The 17046-nt window shown below is 42.0% G+C and overlaps 1 protein-coding gene across 3 annotated transcripts in view; it reads left to right on the top strand.

Annotated features, from left to right (window-relative positions):
* Positions 1-15719, top strand: part of LOC100648355 (zinc finger protein 395) — a 90621-nt gene extending 74902 nt beyond the window's left edge. For all 3 annotated transcript variants that reach the window (XM_020868648.2, XM_003394680.4, XM_048414748.1), the window contains 3 exons: positions 10900-11000; positions 11554-11818; positions 12159-15719. In XM_020868648.2, the coding sequence (XP_020724307.1) occupies positions 10900-11000; positions 11554-11818; positions 12159-12377 (585 nt within the window). In that variant the 3' untranslated portion in view covers positions 12378-15719. The remainder of the gene's footprint in view (positions 1-10899; positions 11001-11553; positions 11819-12158) is intronic.
* The last annotated feature ends 1327 nt before the right edge of the window (positions 15720-17046 follow it).

Here is a 17046-nt window from a genome sequence, read left to right as displayed (position 1 = left end):
TTAACTTAATGGCGTTAAACGTCCAGAATTCAAAGAATGGGAATTTTCATGCAGTTGGAGGGCAGGCGATTTCCTTAGAGCCTGGCTAACTGTAAACTGGTCCTAAGACGGGCCGCGCCCAGAGAGTTGCTCAACTTCGGTAAGCCGAGGAGAACCGGTGTGTTCGGTACGCGGCAAGGCCGTTGACAGCGATAGAGAATCGATGGTTGTCACGCTTGGCAAGCAAAATCCGCGACCGTTGCGCTGCTTGGACAGCTGATCCGCCGAGAAAGGATCAGAACGGCCAACCGATCGTTTTGCTCGTTCGTCGTCCCAAGCATTCTCTTTTTTCGTTTCGATTTAGTCGCGGTTTACTTCGAACTAAACACAGGGAGACGATTCGACCGTTTCGAAACGTTTCTGTGTGGTCGAAGCATGCAGACATCGAAAGCGAAATCCATTGCTAATGCACGTTCACTTGGATACGAACGTAGAAAGAGAGTTTCCTGGCAAAGCTTGCGGTTGTTAAGATGATAATCTTTCCAATGTCATCGACTGTAAATATCCTTTAACTCTTTGCACTCCTATGTCAAGTATGACTCAACATCAACTTTTATCTCAGGAGCTCCTTTATCGAGTCCCACTCATCGTTCTTTCAGTCCCACCTTTTTTTCTGAAACGTGAGAAAGAAAACCAGGATTGCATCCTGGAAATTGTTTCAAGATATATCATACACTTCAAAATTACAAAATGCAACAATAGTGTGAATAAAGCTTATTTATTTAAGTGAATTTGTTTCTTCCTTTATTTATTTAAATTCTTATTTTTTAGTGCAAGTAAATTTCAAATAAAACACTTAAAAGCGTTGGGAGCTGCTGGTAACGAAATTGAAATAAAATTCGGAGTGTAAAGGGTTAAAGCTAGATAATTCGTCTGTCGAGAAAGATCGTTCCACGTCATATGAGATTGGAGATATATTTAAATTTGTCAAACATAGAGAGAAGAATATGGTGAATCTGTCTGGTTGGGGGATATTGACGTTGACCAATGATGTTCCTGAACTTTTTGTGATTCCTCGAGCATCGAGTTGGAAGATTGAAAAAGAGTCGCCTATTAAATAAGGAAGAATTGCTCTCTAGAAATAACGGTGAACTAAGGTTAAAATTAAACGGCATGATAAAGATGAATGAAGATTCGATGGTATCAAATAATAGAACTCGTGAACGAGTCGAACAGAATTATCGATTGCGTGTCATATTTGAAGAAAGAACGCCTCTTACTAATCAAATTGAAAAGTAACCATGGCCTAGGGTAATATTATCCTCCAAATACGTTCACGTATTCTTTCTCGTCGTTTGTTCAACGATTTTACGCTAGCCATTAACGAGCCGACAGCTCGTTCTAGTATCACTTCTTCTAACGTTTCAGAACATGACCTTGGTTCCACTGCTTAATTCATTTCTTTCATCTAGTTAACCATTAAAAACTATCGCCAAGGGAAACGACGCTCTTTCAGTTTTTTGCGCGATTTGAACTATTTTCTGCAAAATTCCGAGAATCGCATAATTATGGCTGACTTTAAGAAATTTATTGTAGCAATATGTATAGGCGCAGAGGTAACGATCGTAAATTAAAATATACTCGATAAACACATTTATCTACATGGAAATTCATGATAATCTTATCGCTAATCGCGTTATTCTTTGTCAGACTACCAAGTATCATTGACCTCATATATCGAAAAAAATATTTGTCTTTCATTACACTCGAGACCAACGGAAAACACTCGTAAGACATTAATTATTCAATTCATTGAATATAATTCGCGATCAAATTTGTTCTTGTTTATATTTACGCAGCTGATTTACAACACTGTTTACAAACTAATTGCAACATAATCTCCTGTAACGAATCAATATCTCCACTCGAAAAAAGCTGATCGTGGAAACTTTCTTTTTTTTTCCACATGCTCGTAGCAATATCTTTTCGATATGCAATCAAATCTACTACATACCCACAGCCTAAACAACAAATATTATTTGCTGATAATGAACCGCATCGTTGGTCTTATCATCCACGAATTCGAGCACAGAGATCATTCTTTCGCGATCTTGTTTTATTTGCAAAACGATTTGCAGCACAGCGCACAGACAAATACAGTTTAACAGGCAGACGTCTAACCGAATTTTATTTTTACAAGTGGCGTGGCCCGGCACGATTTACCTTGTGCAAGCCGATCAGACTTGTTTTTCGCGCCTGTTCCAAGAACCATGCGCAGTCTCGTTGCAATTATAGAAACGTGAACCGATGCCCACGTGAATAATAGTTCCGCGAGTTATGCACTAAAAATGTACTAAAAATGTACTAAAAATGCTATGGCAAGTTTGAACTGAACAGAGGATTTATTGTAAATGGTTGCCAACAATTTCCGGCTAGATCGTAGTTCTCTGTTTCGATTTGAATTATTCACGTTTCTTTTAATAAGACGCTTTGATTAATTACAGGCTGTTTTCGTAAATAAATACGAAATTAGGTTACAGTTAGATTACTTTATTATCTAATATTATAAAATAGTATTCTTTGGGCAAAAAATTCCAGAACATTGTATTCTGTGTGTTAAGTATGCACGGTATAATTGTGCAATAGGCTTTGAAAAACGTGTTATCTCGACAGCACAACGATACCGCACTGTGGCCGGAAGCTTCTGCCAGCCACTGTATTTACTAATTTTTATCAACGCAAGGTTTAAAGTGCAAACGGATTCTATAAACGTTGCTGTTTCCAATTTCTTTTTATTTGTTTTCTTATTCATATGTTTTCTTTTAACAAATTTAGATTTCGAGTATCTATATATAATTCGACGTGACACGATAGTTGAACACTTGAGTTTGTGAATTTTTATCACAGATCGAGTACGAAATAAAGATACTATTGAATTTAAGCAGTGAAACCATTTTATTCCTGCACTTTACAATTTCTCCGAACTGTTTTCGATCTGATAGCCCTAAAATCAGGAAATGTGTTAACACCGATTCGTAAAATTTTGTAACCGGGATTAACATGCCCGACGATGATGCTCCATAAATATTGATGAAAGAGAGTCCTTCAATGAGATCCACGCAACCAGACGAAAACTTACAAATAAGTTGTACAAATATCAACGGACATCGTCTGTACCCTCGTGAAATTAGGCATATGGTTAGCTGTGAATCATCGAATGTAGCTAGACATTTCCACAGAAGAGAATGAGCAAAATAGTTACGGTGAAGCGAGAAACTACCTCAAGGACGCTAAAAGTTTCGTTGCGCCGAATAAAACAGATCGCGACATCGATCGAATTTCCTGGTGTCGTATCGAGCGTACGTTTCGCGACCTCAGATTGGATTTTGAACCTTTCTCGTCCGATAGCGGCCGCGCAGACGAGCATTGTCGTCCAGTTTGGCAATAACAAGTGAGCCTGTCGCGATAAGAGCGCGAATAAATATTTCTCGTTGCGGTGCAAGCCGGCACTGGCCTTGAAAAAGCGTCCCTATCCGAACAATCGCCGACTGGCGCGAGTTCGAGGCGCAGTGAACGGTAACAACTCGTCGCTTGTCAGGCTGACAACCGCCTTAAAAGCGTAACGTGCGCCCGTTTGCTCGCCATGATTCAATCCGCGTATCTCTCGGCCAGAAAAATGCTCATACGTGACCAACCGAATGCGTTCCAACGCTCGTGCACGCTTGTACACGCTTGTACGCGGTCCACAGGCCACGAGTATCTCTATCGTTAACGTTGCTCGGCGTACAGCAATTAAGAATGAATTACGACGAGGCATGGTCGACGAAAACCATGTTTCCTACCCGTAGTAACGGTATCTACCAGTTTTGGCTGTTGGTTCGCAGCGATGCTTGTTCCTTAACGAAACGTAATTGTGTGGAATGTGGCCACGAAAAACGAGGTAGAAAGGAACAGCCGAACGGACACGCTGAGATTTCAGCGAGTTCACTGGTCGCTCGACTGAGGAATTCTTAAACGTTCGTGGTTTCAGTAGAATGATACTCGTTCTGGTGAGAAAGCTCCGAGTTTCGGTTGTGTTTCAAAGTAAAGTCATGAAATTAGGTTAGAACGTCTAATGTTTTATACGTGGAATAGCTTCGCGACGATACGATTTCAAATTTATAAAAATAAAAGTACAGTTTATAAGAATAATAGAAATAGGGAAGCTGAATCGTAATGCAACATTTTTAAAAAACTGCAAAAAATTAGTCATAGCGAAACGGTAACAGTACTCTCGCTTTCTACGTCGCCTATTTACGTGGTTAATTAAAAGATATCTTCGAAATATAATTTTATTGTGTATCGTATAAATCGTATAAATTATTAATGTCCTAATTACGATTTCAATTATTCCGTTGGTAACAGCGTATTAACTTAGTTACTTTCGATCGAGCGAATCGTAACAATGCGAAAGTACAACAGAGCCAAACTAATTAAGATAATCATCGAGTTAATTAATCTTCGTTGGAAAGTAGAATCCCAAATTATTATGCTAATCTGCGCGGTGTTTCCCACATACGCGAAGAAAACAAACGCCGCGACCGGTATACCGCTAACGCAAAGTAGAGTCGGCCATGATTAATCAGCCTCGCCTCGTTTCCGTCTTGAATTCAGCTGCTCCGCGCGCAAACCAACAACGCGCGCGTATTTTTATCGCGGAAGCACCAACAAGGTAACCGGCGGATTTTTACAACATGGCTGGAATGTACCCCGTGTCAAAGTCAAAGTCAACGATAAGACGATAAGCATGGAGGGAATGACCGACAATTCGCGCGTCACGTCGCTCGTCTTTATCCCATCTCGTTATCGTTTTCGTTCGCTCGTTATCTCGACCGCTTGCCGTCGGCTCGCGTTTGTCTACCCAAACGACAAAGTGACACATTCGATCGAGACTCGACGCAAGGAAGTACATACGTATCATGCCTGATGATTTGCCGCTACTTCGATGTGCTAGCGTCCTCTATCGTTTCGGTTAGACGCTGGTCAAAGACGCACGCCGTTCGACGACGTAAACAACGCGACTGCGCATGCGCCGTGCTTCCCCCTGCGCTCTTGCTCTTGAGTCTTTCACTTTTTCCGTCCTACTTCCTTCGTATATTGTTCTCTGTTGCTCTTACGGGCCAAGCAACTGCCGTTTCACAGTGTTCTCGATGGTGGCGCTGACCTTCATAATGGCGACGATCTCACCGGTAAATCGAGATTTATCGCAAATTTTTTCAGAGTCCCGATCGTTAAAGAAAAAAAAAAAAAACAAACAAACAGATGTTGATAACGGAGCAAGGATGGGTCCTGAAAATATTACTCCATTTACGAATCGGTCTCTTTATACCATATTTCTCGTTGGCCAGGCGCACATTGTAAACAGTTGAATATCCTGATGCAGTTTCATCGTGACTCACGGATGTTCAACGCTCTCCTCCCTCCCTCTCACGTGCTAGGAACGATTCTCTTTCTGTGTTCCCTGTGTCGTCGACCTCTGTTCTTGCTTGGAAATTGCGCCGAATCTGCCGTTCCAGCGTGTTTCTGTGCCTCGTGCATTTTTTACCGCTCAAATTGCTACACATTGGCGACGCCGAACAATGACAGACCTCAGGCTAACTTCTTGCTCTTTGTGCGCATCTATTATCGCCGATGCCGCTCCAAACACGCTTTAGTAAACAATAGCACGCTTTGACGCGCGTGTGTACGCAGCGTACAAACAATACACGAATTCAAAACCAAGCGTAGAAAACGCTTAAACCTTTTTGAATATCCACTCGTTTCTGCCTATCTATTCGTAAAATAAAAGAAATGAATGTCAGAAAGCGCGTGAAACTTTGTACTGTTTTTCGTACGCCATTGTGTCGTCTCCAGAGTTTTCAAGCGACATCGTCTTATCGTGCCCCGCACTTACGCTAAAACTTCCTAATCTCGGTGCGTTCATATCAACGTAACTTGCGGGTCTAACTTTGACCATGATGAGGTACCCCATAACAAACCCATAGATTTCTCGTCACCCTGTATACTCCATGTTCGTGCGTAAAGCATTCGTGTGTTAAGAAGGGTCAACGTCCGACCCTCACCACACGCCACGGATCGACGCGCCAACACACAGAAGCCTGGTTTGTTTTGGTTTCCCGGGCATTACCCTTGCCTCCCCACTTCTTCGCAACTGACTCCTCTCTCTTTCTTTCTCCCTTTCTTACCCGCACCGACCGTATAGTCATCTCGTTCTTTCTCTTCCCGCGCGCACGATACGTCCGACGCTAGTGGAAGGTATATCGGCGTGTTATACGGTGACGACGCGATCTCAAAATGGGAATTGACATCGAATTAGCGTGACGTCAACGAACGTACACGATGACTAGGTAACGCTACCCGACGATGAAATACCAGAAAAAGGAGACATATCTGTATATCGATGCATTTCATAAATTTGAGGTTCGAATGAATTGAGCATTGCTATACTTCGATAGTACGCTAGGAAAAGTAACGATGTAGTTGTTTCGAAACAAAACGAATAGATAAGGAACGGCACTAAATGCAAGTTATCGAAAGGTCGAAGCAGTAAAGGATTGAAAGGAGGCACGGCGTTGTTTCAAAGGCAGTGAGCATGGCGAGTGTGACGCGCGGAGAAAGCGAGAGCTGCGTGGAAAGCAAGTTGTTGCGGTGCAAGTAGTTTCGGATCGATTTTCATATCCCGTGTCTCGTCGTGTTCGTTACGTTCACCTCGAACGTGGTGAACGTTTGATTCGCTGCTATCCCGCGGTGCACCTATACGCGTACACTACTCCACGATATACGCACCAAGTACTCTCGTGATGGACACGAAATAAACACGCGGCTGCACCGCGAAGAGAGACCTTGCTTGGAATTTTCATTCGTGGAGGACGCTGTATGTATAATCGCATGCACGGTCCAATTATAAGTAATTCGTACGCCACGATACGAAACGGACGCTATGCGTGCGTGACATTAGCAGATGGATTCCAGAGGGCGTGCATGCATGTGCGTGTGCACGATGCAGGGAAAGAAGGGAAGGAGAGGAGATCGTCGCGTAAACGAGCCTGAAGCCCTAGGGTAGATGGCCCCGGCGTGGTCCGATCCGAGCGGAGCCGCGTGCATCCCCATCTATCTATCTATACTACCGGCAACATGGTATCGCGGCGCGCAATGCACCCACGGACAAGACCACTCGCCTAGCGAACTCGGCAACCTTGCCAGCTCGCTTACTTATCCCTGGCTCACTGAAAAGACCGCCACACCATCCAGAGCAACACCGAAGAAGATCGTCTTTCTCTTCGACTGACGAGATTTACATCTTTCTTTCTTCGTCTCACGGTGCTCCTTTTGGATCATCTCGCCAATGGAACGGACCGTGACCAATTACATCGGTCGTATTGTGCACCGCGTTGCACTCGATGCAACCTGTTAACACAGCCTCGTGTGTATATATAGCGTATACTACCGCGTGGTACCGTACACGCTTTACATACAGACCACCGTCTCTTTTTTTGGAAACGAAACTGGTCGAACGATTATGTGATACAAAGATCGGAGGATATTTTAGAAAGTCTGTTTACATCGCATCTACATTAGGTGTATGCGTAGACGTAATGATACTACACGTTCATCGATATGGACAGCCTCTATTCGTAATTATTAACGAACATAACTGAAAGTCGACGCGCGTAAGAGGGGAAAGAATCGACGCTGACTTCTTCGGCACGAGGCAAGGCAAGGCAAGGCAAGGCAAGGCAAAGCAAAGGGAAAACATTGCCTGCCAACCGGCATAGAAGGTCTGTGACCTCGGCGATGCCTATGCTACGCCGTGTATACGCCGCTGGCCGCGTGTACCGTTTCAGAGGTGATGTCACGAACAGAAAGGTCCTTGAAGAACCGAGAGCAGCTTTTCTCGAGCGATTCTTTTCCTGTTTTATGGAACTTTGAAAACCGAGACACACCGGTACAACGCGTTTTCCGTCTGACTCATTCGATAAACGGAGGGGAGATTCGCGTCATCGAGCCACAAACCGCGTTCACGGTATTTTTTACGATGTCAATTTCTACGACGGAAAAAGTTTGCTCCCTTTTTCTAATGCGATATTAATGGCGAGTTTTAAACTCGTCAACTGTCGCGTCGACCATTTATGCTTGACGGTATTGACTTTGAAGCTTTGTGTAACTGTAGGGGTTTCCAGCGTGTTGTTAAGGTTTAGTTTCCGAGTTAGTTCAGGGAAAAGTAACAATAGCAGTAAATGATAATTGCAACTGTGCTAGAGCAAATAATATTCTTTTTGTAGAATCCACGCGACATGTTTGTAACTAGAATTATTGTAAATCTGAAGTTAGATATCTTGGAAACGTGTAAAGATATTTTACGCGTAAATTTAATTTTCATTTTTCTGTATCCCTACTTTGTGAAATTAAAAGCATTTTACTGCTTCGTGAAATCTCTTTATCTGTCAATCTTCTATTGTACTATATGTGGCAATAAAATCTTGCAATGTTCACCGTATTAGATTTGTATCAAGAGTTAGAATTGGTAAACCTGGCACAGGCTCGTAGTAAATATATTTTTCGATTGTGCGATTATTAATTTACGAGTTTAATAATTCCATTGTTAAGTGTCTTTGATACACGTGTACTTCTTGGCGTACAAGGAATGAGTCCTTGAGAAGTAACTGTCACGGAGATATATGTTGCTATGTTCTCTTATCGCTATTCGATTCCAATGCAAGTGTACTATAATGTCGTATCTGGCTACATTTGTCACTCTCCAGCAGTGTTATCTATATTCAGCAGTGTTATTTAATATTTAATTTTATAGAATCACACTTGCAATATTAAGGGAAAGAGTGCGGAATCTGTAATGGAATATGTAAGATGTATATTTTATCGACTGAAATTTGTGGATCGTCGATGACCCACGCAGCGTGGAACATAGTTTTAATCGTCCAAAGCGTTCCGCAAAGTGTCGCCACTCGCGGCGTCCTTCGCTTTTAACCTTTCGTGATTTGAATATGCCTGAAGGCGCAGCCAATGTCAGACACGAGTCGTGTCGAAATTTTCAGCTGACACTGTCATACACACATATAAAACATCCTCCCTTTTCCACAGCGAACATTTGCATACGAACATTCTCATGGATATCTTGTAGAAGTCAAGCGTATTTCGTTAACATCTCAAGATGTAATTACGCAAGACAAATTAAGGCGTATGCTCCGTCACTTTTTGCCAACCACGATATAATCTTGCTCGCGAACGATATGTCTCTTAATTTACATTCAAAACACTGTTTCTCGCTACATTACTTCGAATGTGCATTACCGATAGTTCAAGCGTTTAATTAAGAGATAAGATGCGCAAGGAAAGAAAGTTGGTAGTTGAATTATTGAAACCGAAAGATTTATATACACGAAGTTTCGTGTCTTCGTAAATCATTCGTTTTCGGAATAATAGAACTGTTCTGATTTCGTATTCCTGACGTTATGTTTAACTAAATGCAGGAGAGATCGATACATTCAACGAACGTAGCTTTAGAATGTCTTCTATCATTATCTTTTATTATTTACTGGACAAGTTGGAGTTCCTCTTTCTTCCTGGGTTTCGATAAAAGAGTATATAGGAAATTGAAGCAGACGAGTATGAAACACAACGCGTGCAATTATTATTTATTCTGTGAAGAATTAATGATTTAAAATTTCATGCTGACAACCGCCTTTCGTAAATTGCAAAATTTAGAGATTCTCGAAGAATGTTAGGTAACATATTTGACTAATCGTAAGACGAACAGAATAATCGTAAAACCAATAACCTTAACCTACCGATTAAACACAAAACCCAACAAATTAAATAATCACCTAAACCTCTCGTGTGCCTGCGATTCTTACGTTTCCCCGAAACCTAACCTCAAATTATAGGTACAAAACGACACGTTCCACGACGCATAAAAATTTTCATATCTGCATCACCACGCGTGCTTGTATCGTCAATTTCCAATTGTCTCGCATCTCGAAACGACCGACTCTTTGGAAAACAAAGAGGCATAATCATGATTTCGCGTTTGTTGCGTTGCGTGCGGCAGACAGAGCCGCGTGAAACGGTTGAAGGGAAGATCGCGGCACGATCATAGCACGACCGCGTGGCCCGACCAAGCGGTGTATCGTTCCTGGATCAATAGCACGTGATCGCGCCGGCACTGAGCTGCCGGTCCGATATAAACAAAGAAACGTGGCGCGCAGCGTACGCGCCGGCTGCCGCGCATCGATTTTCGCCCGTGCGCCACTGTGCTTCGCGCGATATACGTACGATTCACGCTACGCCGCTCTCGTCGACGGACCGTGAGACGTCGTTAGAGGACGTCTGAAATCCTTCACCAAATATTTCGGCACAACGATCGAGACTGTTCGAAAATCATATGAAATTAACACCGACTGAATTTGTCTGAAATTCGCGTTTCGCGAGTAGGTGAGTTTTGCTCGCGGATCCGAGGTGGATTCAAATTTTTTCCAACTTTGCACTTACAGCTGTACAGATTTCTGAATTAATCGTGAAATTTGGCTTGATTCGAACGTTTTCGAAACGTTGCATTTTCGATATAGTGTGTTTGAGTTTCGAACGGATTTGCAACTCACAACTGCACGCAACAACGCTAATCGACGTGTTAATAAATTCTCTTCGCTCTAGATATCGAATTCTTTCTCTACGAGGAAGAAGATATGCGATGGCTACTAAAAACGCTATCGCTTTAACGTTCAATCATCTTCGTATTTATCAATTCAACATTCCTATCATCGGTCTAACATTTGAAACAATCACTGTTATTCTTCTGACACAGTATAAACTATGTTAACGTAGAAACTAACGGATGATAAATCTATTCGACCGTTTTGATTTTAGGCGAACGCAGCGATAGTGTTCAAATGTACTTGGCCAGGTTGTCTGGAAATCAAAGCAACTGTGGCGCTTATCGAGGAGCACGTGCGTCAATCACACTTGGGGTAAGTTTAAGCGTAGTACCGTAGGACGCAACAAGTCTCGTGAAAATCTAACGAGCTCTCGGCACACCGCGCTATATTTTATCGCGTCTGTTGCACGAACTCGTGTGCGCGACGATTAATCCTCGTTTCGTGAATATGGTCACTATCTGCGAGATCTGTATCTATACTCTTTCTATTATTTATCTTTTCTTCAAACATCTTCGTCCAATTGCAATCAGAAAAGAGATACGATATCTTTCATCTTTAGATAAGCCATCTATCTTATTTGTCAATTTGAAACAATCCTATATTTACCACATCTGCGCTACTTCCCAACTTACATTACCCAAAGTTGAAACAGCCCGGTATCTATCGCCGCGAGTATAATTTTTCAAAGGCTTCGCCATCCAAGCATTAACCTTGAACCAAGCGATAAGATAAAACTACTGGACATGCCAGACTTCGTGAACATCGGGACGAGTAGATCGTTTTCGTTCACGCGCGAACAGATTGCATATACCTTTCGCACGCGCTGATATAGGCGCATTTAACGAGGATCACGCATATTTTTCAGGCCGAAAAAGTCAAATGGTTACGATAACGAGGAAGACGACGACATCTCTGACCACGAGGAAGAATTTTATTATCAAGAAGTAGCCGTCGATCACATGAGCTCTCCGCCAACGATGTCACATCGAGACATGGCCAGGCCTCCGCACGAAGATCCGGAATACCAGAAACAGCTCCGTTTGGAGGCCACTTCTGCCACTACCAGCACAGAAAACGTGATGGTGGGCATCAGAGAACGGAACACTGCGTTCACCATTGCGCAATCACCGGTACGTTGCATTACATTCGTGTTGATTCGGACTTGGACACGTTTATTGTGGTAGTTAACAAGTTCACGATCTTGTAATGGAGTTATTTTTGAGAAGCATGGTTTGGCAGAATGAACGGTTGGTTTGTTTCCCAAAAGCCTGGAAACCATGAAGAAAAAATTTCTTTCTTTTTAATACACGCCGTGTATTATCGATCAAAATTACATTAGTTGCTAAATCAGTAAATTGAAACGAGCTAAATAAACGCAGTGCAATCGTAGTCCAAGCATAGAAAGAACCAAATTACAAAAGCCCTTCCACCTGCGATTTCTAAAATTTGATTTCTGTTTCCACAAAACAGGGTACACCGATCAAGCACATAAAGCTGTCGCCCCGGCCGTTCCCGGCGTATCAGCAGAACATGGGCCTGTTGACGGTGTCTACCGGCAAGATGCCGTCGTCGCCGCGACGGATCCGCGGTGAGACGAAGAAATGCCGCAAGGTCTACGGTATGGAGCATCGTGACCAATGGTGCACACAATGCAAATGGAAGAAGGCCTGCAGCCGTTTCGGCGACTAGGCCAAGCGGCCGCCCCGTTCGTATGTCCGCGGGCGGAGACCGTCGCCGAACCGACCCCAGAGTTTGCCAATGCTACGTTAAACTTCTCGCCAACTGCCAGCAAACAACAATTGCAAATTTCCACAACAGTCGAACAGTTACAGACAGCCACGAGTTGTAATAAATCAAGTTACGAACGGTCGTCGCCGTCGTCGTCGTCGTCGTCGTCGTCATCAATTGTGACGTTGTTGTCGTCGCGGCGATGGCGACCACTCGCTTGATACGTGTGCGACGGAAGCGCGTTTTTTTCTCGCGTGGTTCGCGTTGTATCATAGTCACGGGACAGTGAAGACGTATCCTGCAGTATCGTCCACCATCTTCCAGAACCGATTGACCGGATCCATATATAAATAGATTCGAAAAAAAAATAGAAGAAAGCGCCGAAGATCGAAGAACGATCTGTGTGTGGCCTGTGATGTTCAGCGCGGCTAATATCTAGCAGCGAAACACCACTTCTTCCTGTTTTTTCTTCTTATTCTTCTCGCTAAACCCGTTGTGTTTCCTCGCCGTTCTCCTCGCTTCTCTCTTTTATGAAAACGAAGCGATGAGAGGAGCACGGGTCAAGAAAGATACGTCAATCCCATGACGGATGGCGGGTGGTTAGAAGGACCGATCGCGCGTTTGTTTACTACGTGGTAAAAAAAGGATATAGAATCGTAAAGGAAAGAATCGTGTCTGACTTGGTCTAAAATACACAGATATATGTTACGTTGTCGAGCGATGGTAGAGCGGAGAAGAAGAAAATCGAGTGTACGTTGTAACGAAAGGAAAAAAGAAATAGAAATAGAAGATCGTTGACCGATCGTCGAACGATATCTTATCACTCTCGTCTAGTACTTGGCAAACTCCGTCAGGGTCTTCTTAGCCGTAATAAGGGGTTTTGATTAGTAGATAGCGAATAATTGGCGTACGGGACGAGGCATCCTTAGACTGTCGCGCCCTCTCTGTCTCTCTTTCTCCATTCTTTCTCTTTGTTATCTCTATGTAGTTTTTTCTCTCTTCCTGTCTCTGATGGAATGTAAGAGGGCTCGGAACATGACCTCGCTTCCGGTTCGCCAAAAAACAAGAATTTTAAAAGAAAAAAAAAGAATCTTTCCGTGATTCGTTAGGTAAAGAAAAAAAAAAGGAAAGAAAAGGGACACGCGACTCAAGAATCGTACGGATGAGCACGCGTGCCTCTGAAAATACGTGCTGGTTCCCGAACCGACTCTTAGGTCATTACAATAGGTCTTCCTTCATCCGACGAGAGCGTCTAGGCTCCATTTCCTCGCTGGGCTCTCTCGGCTTGCCTTTTCGAGGATGTCGATGGTCGTCACGCGATCCTCGCAGAAAAAGAGAGTCCCCGTGGGTTCGTGTGTCACGCGTGCGTGTCCCACATCGTGGCCGTTCGATTGTTCGGCCGATTATTCGTCCGTTTGCCTCACGGTGGCCCCTAGCGTGCGCTCGCATACGCGTATTCTTCAACGAATATTCGCTGATCTTTAGAAATATTATCGAACGTATATTCGCGTAAGATCATTCCAGGTGGTCTTTGAATTGATGCGAGACGAAACGAACGAATATTCGAAATTAACGCGTATCCTATCCAAAAAGATGATCGGGAACGGAATATTTTTAAAGCAGAAAAAGTTGTATCGAAATATTTAATCGGAAGAGAATAACGATCGCCTTGAAATTTTTAATATTTATTCGATGAATATGTATGGAGGAATATATTTATTGGCGTAATGAACGTTTCATTCTCGTTACCCGAGACTGTTGCTTTTAAAATGTTCATAAATCCGCGAATTTATGATTCGTGGATTTTGTATTCGCTGCGAGTCATTTAAGTATATTTCCAATAAACGAATATTCGCGCGATTCGCTTCGTATCAACTTATCGACTCGCGTAAACAATCTCGCGTTTCGTGGCTTTAGCTAAAACGTGAAATATTCGTTTGCGAATGGCACGATTCGTGGGGGTCTATATAGTATAATTTCTCTGTCGTATGTAATATAGCGTGGGGGACGTACGCGACGCGCGTTCCGGACGAACGGAAGACCGTGAAAACAAATCGAATATTCGATTTGACCGATTGTTCTTCCTTGAAGGACGCAGGCGGGCATGTCTAGAACGAAGATTCGCCGCGAACCTACAGGCAATTGTGATATTTTTTCTCGAAATTTTATCGAATTAATTAGGCGAATCACCGTGGGCCGATACTACAAATTAGGCACGAGTTTTATTGGGATGACGATGGGGTCGACAAAAAGCGACGAAAATAATAAGATAAGATAATGGTTTGAAAACGCAGGGAAAAGAAAGAAGGGCAAACGCGCGGAAGCAAAATTTTATACACCAATTGTTATACTGCCAGATTAAAAAGTAATTCAATGAAACGAATAAAAAATTATACGAAAAAAAAAAACAAAAATAGGAGGTATAAAAACGAAGGAAAACGATTAAAATATCGTTTCGAGCTTCGTATACGAAAAAATACACACACGCACACACACATCTACGAAGATACCATCGTGTGTGTCAGGCTCAGGCTGCTTGCTAGCCTCCTCTCGACGACCTAAGACCGTGTTCGCCGATAGAAGGAAAAACGAATAATAAGAATATGAAGCTGCATGCACGAAATTTCGGTATAGATAGATAGGCTTCGCAGTTGAATCGATCGATCGATTGTACCCTAGCAGCGAGATTCTCTTTGCAAGATCTTGCTTTCTGATTATATACATATGTGTATAAATGCGTATATATATATACACACGTGTATGTAGAACAATGGAAAAAGATAAATGAAACATATAAAATTTGTGAGGCAGATATTAAACGTTCAGCAACTTCTTTGTCTGTCTATCGCGGGACGCTTCTACTTTAAACCAACATCGTCAAATGTGCTCCCTTTTCGCTTTCGATCGTTCGCACGACTCGCGCGTAACTTATATACGAATCATCTTTTTCGGTTATCGAAAGAGACGATAATAGAATAAAGAGTAAAAAAGAAAAGGAAAAAAAAGGAACACACATAGAGAGAAAAAAGATAGAAATCATTTGATCTTCATAAATTTTGCGACGTGATACACGGGTGAACTCGTACGCATCAAGTCTCTTGACGACGATATTATGTTCGCTTTGGAAGAGGTTGCTTCGAAACGTAGCGATAGATTTCGTTGTTGTCTCATCGACTAATTTAAACTGATTCTTTGTCGTTAATTTATCCGTAATTATTGATATTATTAGGACCGTTGTTGCTCGTTTTTGTTAACGAGACCAGCGTCTCGTTCCTTTTTTTTTTTTTTTTTTTTTTTTTTTTTTTTTTTTTTTTTTTTTTTTTTTTTTTTTAACGAACACCGAAACGAAAAAATTCAAAGGGTATTTCAAAGACTGTAGGTATATATTTAACGTCCGTTCGTTTTTTCCCCTCTCTGTTTTAATTCGTATTTACCGAGAGGAGACTACTTCCATCGTGTTAATCGATGCTCATTTTTCTAGTACAATTTAATCGCGCGACGATGTTTTTTCTCCTCACACACGTGTTTTATCTTTGTTTGCTCGCATAATTTTACGGTTTATATCACTCTCGAATCGTATATCGATATTTAATATATATATCTATATATAATAGTTATATGTATATTAACGTTGTAAGTATATACATATATATGCCCGTTTTAACACGTTAACGTTACTTGAGATTAAGAGATTCGTCGGGCGAATAAACATTTAAAAAAAAGGGAAAAAAAAGAAGAAAGAAAGAAAAGGGAGGAGAAGTGTCAATTACGGAGTTCTTTTTTGTGCAGAACCGTGTCAAATTCCGCGGAGAAAAAGAAGAATCACGAGATCAGACCAATTACATTATTATCGTGGCGATACATTACGTTTTCTCGCGACACGCGCATACAGGCACATAGAATCATGTATTTCCGAACCAAAGACGCCGTCGTATCTCCGATCGTGTTTACCAAATTTCAATCGATCTGTGGAGTTCAGCATTCTCTTCGTCGAGAACAAGTCGCTTAAACACAGTTCGTCATTATCGTACCACGAGGATTGTATAAATCTTGCGAAATAGTTTTTCTGTTTCTTTCTCTTCTCTTTTTAATACTAGATACATTATCTACGTACTTAGAAAAAATCTATTTTCTTTTGTTTCTTCGATCGGTTTGACTGGTAGCGGACACATAACAATACGAAGACCGCGCAGTGAAAATACGACAGGTCCCATCTTCGTTAATTTTCTCACTTTTAATTTGATCTTTTCAATACGAAGCAGTTTGAAGGATTCGCCTTTTGCAAACAGATGATCAATCCACGATGTTTTTATAAGAATCAAATAATATTAACTTAAAATGTGGTCAAAGACTACGATAAAACACATTTTTAATTTGAAAATTAAACGATAAGATAATTTTCATATGGAATCGATCGACACTGGTCGAAGTTACTCTACAAAATATACGGGAAGTGCTATCGTGTTATCGTGTTTTCCACCCGTGGCCTTCGTATCGAGTCTCAGTGAATTTTCTGAGAATAGAATTTCATAGACGAATTAGAACGGCATAAAGTATTAGTCGATGTCACTGTGCTCGATCGAACGCAAGAACTTATGCCCGCTGATCCTAGAAAAAAAGAAATGATCAA

The sequence above is a fragment of the Bombus terrestris genome, chromosome 3, assembly GCF_910591885.1.
Source record: "Bombus terrestris chromosome 3, iyBomTerr1.2, whole genome shotgun sequence".
NCBI lineage: Eukaryota > Metazoa > Arthropoda > Insecta > Hymenoptera > Apidae > Bombus > Bombus terrestris.
This window is presented reverse-complemented; position numbering and strand designations above follow the sequence as displayed.